Below are 8,520 nucleotides of genomic sequence, written 5' to 3'. Positions count from 1 at the left end.
AGTAAAGAAGTTAATAAAGGTTTTGTAAATAGCAGATAAGCATGAATCAAATATTTTTACATAACACAAAACCAGAATGTTCTAAACAGTTGAAGCTATTTTTTAAGCAAGGACAAAATTTTTCCTTCCTTGGCTTATTGATAGTCATTATTTTTCCCCCAAAATTTTGAAGTATACCTCATTTATAATCTTTAAAATTATACATATTTAAAGACTGAACATTACTATTTGCCTTAGAACCCTGGGAATAGCACCAGATGCCTGTTAATCTGTGGTTTACTGTAGCTACCCCTTTAAGTGCTATCTGTTTGAATGAGAAAAGGAAACAGCCGCTCAATTGCACTGAAAAAGTGATGCTTTTGTAAAACAAGAATTTGTGCAAAAGCATATTCTAATTAGAATTCTTTCCACTGTCTCATACAGGGACAGACTCTTTAGATTTCTACCACCTCCACCCCTATTTTTCTTCTTTTTTTTTTTCTTTTTTATTTTTCTTTTTTCTCCCTCTTTTTTTTTTTTTTCCCCCAGCAAGGCTAAAATAAGAAGAAACAACACTTAGTTGTCCTAAAGTGAAGCAAGGCCATCCAGATAAACCGACTCTTTCGTCATCTGAGAGACATGTTTGCTAGGACTGTAGTAAAAGATAATGATAGAACACATTTTCCTTCTCCCTCTGCGTCTCATTAATATCGGCAGTTAGTTGAAATAGAAGATTTCAGCATGGCCACATTCGGAGAAGTTTCTAATTTCTCAGTGGTTTGAGAATCCTTCACCCCCTTTCCCCAAAACCTTGGCTATGCCAAATTAACATCTCATAAAACAAGCTCTGTCTACTTTAGCTTTAATGGTATTCCCCATCTTTTTTCTGTTTAAACATAGTTTCCTGTGATGTGGTTATTTTGAAATCTTCTGATTGTTGAAGCCCTGTGGCATTCAACTAACCAAGACAATCACAGCTCACCTGCATTATTTTTGGGTGTTGTCATGTGTACCATTTGACTGTTTCATTTGAGTAATCTACAGTACAGTGATGATGACACTGAAAGTCTTAATGAATGTGACAGTATAAATTAACTGAGAGTCTTTCTGGGAAGGAACCATTATGCCAACAAAAAAATGGTTAAAAGCGCTGCATCCTATTTCAAAGTGAGCTGGTACAGGTTTGCACAGCTTCTGCTGGTTGTCAGAAGTTTGTTCTGTGGGAATATGAACTCCTGCATTCGTCTGAGCTGTCTGTAGGTCCTCTTCGTGTATGGTATCAGCCTCAGACGAGCATCTCAGAGGAGGACAGGACCTCATGGGAGGACCTTGCTAGTAGCCATCCACAGAAAATCCTGGTACTAGCAGAGCATTGGGCATTCAGGGCAATGTCTGGCTAGTATAGTGGTACCTCAACTACATGCAAACTATTTCCTATTGAAATGCACCGGCTTACACTTGTGTGCTGGTTTTAGTCACCCTTGAAACAAGATTAGCAAAGCCACAAGGCAGAAAGCTACATAAAGTAATCCAGAGAAGAAAATGATGTCTTTGATTGGAGGGGGAAAAAAAACCCAACCCAAACCACCAAACGCTAACTTCTAGTTTCCTAGAAAGTGTCTTGCTCCACTAAGGACCCACTCACCTGCTGAATGCGGCAGAGCAGGTGAGCCAGGTATTACAAAACAGAAAACCAGCAACTTTCTGTAATCTTCTGCTTCACAGTTCCGGTGGCAGTTGCCAGAGGTTTGTCCTCCAGACTGCACGCTTCTACCTTGTATCTTGCGCCAGCACTAGCATTAGTGAAAGCTCTCTAAATCGAGCTAGGTCACCAACCAATCACAAATCTAACCCTGCTCCCCCAGACTGCCACATCTCTGTGCTAGGTCAGCGCGCAGAGGAATCAGAAAGGTACCAAAGCTGCCATCAGCGAGGTGGTTGGCCTGGATGGCGGAGCATGTGAGGGAAGGTGCATCGAGAAAGAAGAGAGTGAGGCAGCAGCTAGGTGACCTGAGCTGCCTCAGGTGTGAGGTGTCACCTTGGTGTTCAGGGCACCCAGATTGGACCTGGTGGTACTGGATACGATGTTGTCTCCTTCTGAGGGGACAGAAATTGGCCTCCTCTGTGCTGGAAAGTCTTTTGACCCATGGCCATTAGCCTGTGCACTAATGTATTCTGAGAGTTTTGACTTTCTGTGACTGCAGTGTGCAGGGACTGGCTCTGGAGCCCTCCTGGACTAAATCCTTCAAGGAAAGTTTGCCTGGGCTGGAGAAGAGTGAGTGTTTGGGAAGATTTTGCTGCTTGGTCAGGGTATTTTCATAGGTTTGTATTGAAGCAAAGCCTGTGACCCATACCTTTCCACCCAGCCGAGTGCTGCAAACACCAAGTCTTTGTTCTACTGTCACCTGGTGGGTCATTATTTACTCAGTGAAAGTGTAACAGCTTCAACTGGAGGAGTGGGAGAGACCCACTCCAAGCTGTGTTTGAACAGTTAGAGCAATACTAGGGGACTTGTGCATTAAAATCTCGTTGGACAGATAAGAAAGCACTCACCCAAGGACATTCACTTTCAACTCCTGATTAAAAGAGTGAACACTCCTTTTTCTCCTGCTGATGTTTTGTCTGGAAAACCTATTCCCTTGCATCTCTTGAAGAACATATACTTTAATGGGTCCTGCATGTGAGGCAAGTGGAGTAGAAAATGAGGCTGATGGTTTGTGTCAAGTCTGAGGCTGTGAGGAAGCCCACCCTCAGCAGAGTAAGTGCTCAGGACCTGGCTTTCTCTAGCTGGCAAGAAGCTGCTGAGTTTGCCGTGCAAGGCTGAGCATCTGCATACCATCTGTGTGGTACATGCAAGTAGTGATTCCTTCAGACAAGGATATTAATTTAGGGTGTTCCATCTCTTTGAAAGTTGGGTAATCGCCAACATTTAAGTCTTTTTAATGGATCTAACCCAAGGTGCACGTTGAAAATAAAGCACAGTTGTGGTTTTGCATGCTTGTAACCTGCCACCTCACTGAACTGCCAGGGGGTCCTGTGGTTTCTGGAAGCTCCTCATCCTGTTGTTGCTGTGCAGAAGGGCTATGAGAATTCACATCATCCCCAGAGCCCAAGTAAAGCAGCTGTTCTTCTCAGTGGGTGCCAGGATTGTGCCTGCTGCATTGTATGCTGTCCAGAACAGCAAACATCTATCACATTCAACTCCCAGGGTTCAGATGTGCCTTAAAGACATGGTTTAGCTTTTAACAGAGCTGATCAGCACACAATGTGCTGTCATTCCTGAAGAACAAAATGACACACAGGGTTATGATTCGTCTGTCGGGAGGTAGAGAATGAGAAAAGCAACTTGTTTACTAATTACCTTTGTACCATTAGAAAGAAAGATGTCCCTTTGCTTGACACAATTCGCATGGATGTGGCAAAATTGATGAACTTTTTCACCCTCAGCTATCCCAAGAGTGAGCTTCACACCACGGTTTCTAGTGTGGTTCTGAGTGCAGGCATTTGCATTCATCAGAGCAACAGAGATGCAACATGAGAGTTCAAGAATTTGCAAATGCATCTCTGCCATCAGGCTGTTCTGCAATGAGAGTGCTGCTGAGTGACAGCCACGGGTCATACCAGTGACTGTTACTATGCTTCTTTTTGTTACTCTTCCTCTTTTTTTTTTTTTTTTTTTTAAGCTGTATTTGTGTCTGAATATAAATAAAATAACTATTCTTTCAGATCTGTTATTCGGGTTACTATTTCTAAACTGCTATGACTGCTCTTACATAAAAAGAATACTGGTACGCTACAAACTAATACAGGAAACTTTGCTTCCATTTCATTGTTGTTGTTATTTGCTGAAGAGCTGAGCTTCTGACATAAGAAATTACATGCAGCTGTTGAAAAAGGCTCAGTAGTCTTAGGAAGTAAGATACTATTGGGGGTGAGCTAGGGTGTCAGAACTGTGTCTTCAATGGCTGTATGTACCGAAGTATCTTGACTTTAAATTATATTTAAAATTGGTTGCAGATAAGTGCTGGTAAGATCCTTTGTATGAAAAGTCTTTATGAGGTATTATCCACTACATGTTTCATTTGATTTTTATTTTTTTTTAATGCTGCTTTTACACTTTCGTCCCGTGACAGGCCTGTTATTATTCTAACAATTCATAAGTAGATACAGTAAATGCTGTAAAATAAATTTAGTTTATCACTTAAGCCTATACATAAAGAAGGTTTTGATTTGGAAATATTTTCAAAATTGTTTAATGGCATTTATCAACTCAGACTCCAGGCTTCTTCACTAGTTCTTGACATAATGAAAGATGATAATGGAGGTGGTGGTAGAGGAAATACTAACAGCAGTGTATTGCTTGCCTAGGTACGAAAGTGGCAATCATTTGCAGTGCTGCATTTGAAAAATAAAATTGGAACAGTGAAGCATAGCTATATGACAGTGGAATAGAAGCTGAAAGCTTAAGGAGTATAGATGCTGGTAATATTCAGGTAAATTCTCTAGGCTGTTTTTCTGTTTTTGAAAGCTGATGCAAAACCAATTTCAGCAATGCAGTCAGTATATTGGGTACTCCACTTGTTTAATTTTTGAGACTGCCTTGACAGCAGTGAGGTGGCTGACCCTTAATTGCAGCAATATGTTTTCCTTTGGTTCAATTAGGCTCTGTCTTTATTGTGGGTCTAATCAGTAACAGGGGTTACATCTTCATGTGGGTCTAATTCAGAGTTTATGGATGGTTAATCTGAAGAATGTCATTCCAGATAGTTGATGATCGCTTACGTGCTGCTCACAGCCTACCAAAGCCAAAAACTAAATCTGTTGTTGGAACACAAGCCTTTTTCCTTTTGAAAACACCCCCCTTCAAAACAGATTTTACCATCTACCCTTGTTATTTTTAGCCTTTTCAGTTTATCTTCAGTTAGCTTGGCTGTTTTTCTTCTTTCTCTTTCAGCTTCTCTGTTCCCTCTCAGTATTCAAAGCACAAACTGTATCAGTGCTGTGACAAAGGGCGGGTTGTACCTTCCCCACAGCATTCAGATATTTTCTTCATGGCTCTCCGCATGAAGTCCACCTTCCCCCTTTCTTTCTTGAGAGCTGTGTACTCATAGGCCTTCAGCTTGCTGTAATAGTCTGAGAATTTGTTGTAGAGAATGGAGATGGGCATGCCATTTAGGATAATTCCAAACGCAATGCAGAGGAATGCAAACAGGCGGCCAAGGTGAGTTTCTGGACACATATCTCCATATCCCACTGTAGAGATGCTGACCTACAGGCAAACCAACATTCAGCCTATTAGCTGAGAAGAAACATTCAAACAGATATGTTCAGGGATCAGAGACAATTTTACAGTTAGCATTTTTGCACTTTGCATCATAAATCTGACTCTCTGCTGCCTGTTTTTCTGCACCATCTATCTTATACAAAAATACCTAATTAAAAAGAAAATCCCTCTTATGCTGTAAAGAAACACTGTGGTTTGACATCATTTAGGATTTTTAACAGCTTTGTCCTGCAGAGGGAATTTCCAAACAATTTCCACACCAGCCCATCTAGAAGGTGGGTTTGTTCAGCTGTGTTGAGGGGATAGAGATGGCTCCCTGACCGTGCAAATCCAGTGATAACTGCAGCCCTGCTCCCTCATTGTGTCACTTGGAACAGATGACCTGTGTCTAAATCCACTGTGCTTACAAAACCCTGTATTTTGTGACTTATTCTTTAGGTTGTATTTTGAGTATTACCTTTTTTTGTCATATATTTTAGGAACTAATGAAAAACACATGAAAAGCTTCAACTAATTGTGATATTTTTATAATGTTTGTACTATAGGAAGATGTGACCCAGAACACTGAAGCTTCTAAATAAAATCCCCTTTAATGGTTACATACCTACAAGGAGCAGTAGAAAAAACAAAGATCTTTCTCTGTTGCCTGGAAGTTTTTGCTCACAGTGTATGCCTGCAACATATGTATTTATAGTGCTAAATTGTTTGATCTTCCTGCTCAACTGTATGTCAGAGTTTGCAAAAGTAAGGTTTATGTGTGCCATCAGCAGGGAATATTCCTGTTTGTTTTAACTGACAGGTGAGAAATTTTCACTGAGTTCCCCTTTGAAGAAGGGTTTGGGGGTTGTTTAAAGTAATTTTTTCTTCGTGGGACTGATGATATTTAGTATATCTGCTGTATATGAATCTGTACATTTTGCCATCGCATTGTCTACAGAGTTTCACAGACTTCTTCCTGGCCATCAGCATTTTCTCTTCTTAGTCTACGGATGCATGAAGCAACTGTATTTTATATGGACCCCATGTTATACCAAGTACTGTAATACTTTCTTTGTAAAATTTAGTTTCAAAAATTCATGGATGTTTTGCTTATGAGGGTGCTACATACGGATGTTGTACTCCCGAACAGTCTGCATAAAATAACTCCTAATTTATATATTTAGACTGCATGCATCTTTGTTGTTTATAATTTTTACATTTAGCTTAGCTTAAAAATAGCTTATTTTTCTCTGGCAGGTAAAACTTGCAGGCTTCTGCCATCTGGCACTTCCTAGTCTGTGCAAGGGATCTTTTTCAGCCAGTGAATTTTACTTCATTCTTTTCACAGTATCTCAACACAGTGTGTGTATCATCTGTGAAATAGCAATCTAAATCTTTGGCAGAAATAAACCATTGCCAGTAAGACTTTCACTGTAATTCTCTGTGGCTTTAGCACAGAAATAAGTCTTTGGAAGGTCACGGTCTGCAGCCTGCCATCCTCTAACATGCTAAATAAAATGTTATTTTAAATGAAGAAAGAATTAGAGTACATGAGACAGCACTGGGTAAGCACATTTGTAGGATGCACCTGGTGCTTCCTGTGGAATAAAAAGGATTAGTCACTTGGTTTAATGGAAATTAAGTCACTGGATTTGAATGATAATACAGGATAAATATCTCCAAAAATAAATACTGAGATGAAGGCAAGATGTTTATCTCTACCAGCCAGGACAAAACCATTATCATGTGATAAGGTTCTGTTCTACTGCACTGTTCTGTAGACTTCTGCACCGCCTGTTGCAGTTTGAGAAGGATACTTCTCCTTCTGTGTGTGTGAGACTGAGCACTGTTGGATTTTAATGAAATTTGAGTGATCCGGGTATATTAATTTTCACTTGTAATGAATAGGCTTTAAAAAGAGATTTATGCTTTGGAAATGCAATGTGCATGCTACGTCTCCTCTTTCGGAGACACTAGCTCAGCTACATAAGCCTTTTTCTCCTATTCATAGTCATATAAGTTTCTAAATAATTGTATCTAGTGTCTAAATAATTATGGTGTCACCAGCTTGCAGAAATGAGCCCTAAAGATTTTGCATATATCTAGCCTGTTCAGAAAACAAAATAGAAGGCTAATACCCTTATTCTAGTAATGTATGAAGCATGAATTTTTTCATAACCTGTGTGTATCACTTAAAGATGATCTATGAAGGTCACCTTACAGGAGCCTTTCCTTTATTCACACTGATGTTCTCCCTCCTTCCTATGCCCCAGCTTAAAGGATATTCAGCACATGTACATATGTAAATGCCTCTGCTTGTCTGTAGGACCAGTTTTTCTGCCATGCACTGAATCACTACCAACACATATATGGGCAACCACAATATCTCATCAGCCACTGATGAAACTGAAGTGCAGGCTGTGGGGTCCCAGGGCTGCTGGCTAGGAGAACAACCTTCAGTGGGTTGGCACTTGCTGTACTGTGGGCCCCAAACACAGCTTCCTGCATCCAGGGCCTGTGATAATCACCCAGCATGAGAAGATCTTCTGACTCCCATCCATTTGAATGGGCTTTCTTAAGCAGGGAAGCGACTGGGACACAGCCAGCCCCGTAGCCAGGCCCAGGGGTCAGAAGTGCTCCCAGGGCCCTGCCATGAACATGGATTATGGAGGCCAGCATCAGAGGCTGCAAAATGAAATATATGTGACAGACTAGAACAAGCCTTAGACTTACGGACAGCTAAGATATGGGCCCTTTGCCTTCTCTCAGCACCTGCAGTAACTAAGTACCCTCTGATTTGATCCAGGCTGCTATAGATACGCACATCTTCTGCAGCATAACAGAGCTGTTGTTTTCCAGCTCTGAAATGCTTCAGGCAGCAACACAGGCATGGAGTTGAATTGCGTCCAGAACTCTTCAGGGGTGAATTGCAAGTCTGGGGTGCTGGAGCAGTTCTGCCAGGTCATTGCCAGAGCCAGGAGGTATTTAAGAAAGGTGGAGGACTTTAAACTCTCACGACTCTATGTTCACAGCTAAATGTTCATGCCCCTGAAAGATGTGAACCCAACATCCTGGAAAATGCTGCCTCAAAAACGTCCCTCCACTTAACATAGTGTAGTACAGGCCAGTGACAGTTCAGATCTCTCAAGGAGACATGTCCAAATGCCTTAGAGCACTAACCCAGAGGCAGTCTCCAGAGAGGAGGTGATTCTATCTTCATTTCTGAGGTTTGTCAGCTGGAACTCAGCCAGTTACCCTCATTCCAAGTGCTTGGAAGG

The 8,520-nt window shown here is 41.1% G+C and overlaps 1 protein-coding gene across 1 annotated transcript in view; it reads right to left on the bottom strand.

Annotated features, from left to right (window-relative positions):
* Positions 1–5,001: 5,001 nt before the first annotated feature.
* The window catches only part of LOC104510777 (potassium voltage-gated channel subfamily V member 2-like), a gene marked incomplete at its 3' end in the record, with an annotated part of 5,763 nt that continues 2,244 nt past the window's right edge, over positions 5,002–8,520 (bottom strand). Inside the window, exon 2 of the mRNA XM_010153173.1 lies at positions 5,002–5,248. Within this exon, the coding sequence (XP_010151475.1) occupies positions 5,002–5,248 (247 nt within the window). The remainder of the gene's footprint in view (positions 5,249–8,520) is intronic.

The sequence above is a fragment of the Eurypyga helias genome, unplaced genomic scaffold (assembly GCF_000690775.1).
Source record: "Eurypyga helias isolate BGI_N326 unplaced genomic scaffold, ASM69077v1 scaffold4800, whole genome shotgun sequence".
Classification (NCBI taxonomy): Eukaryota; Metazoa; Chordata; class Aves; order Eurypygiformes; family Eurypygidae; genus Eurypyga; species Eurypyga helias.
This window is presented reverse-complemented; position numbering and strand designations above follow the sequence as displayed.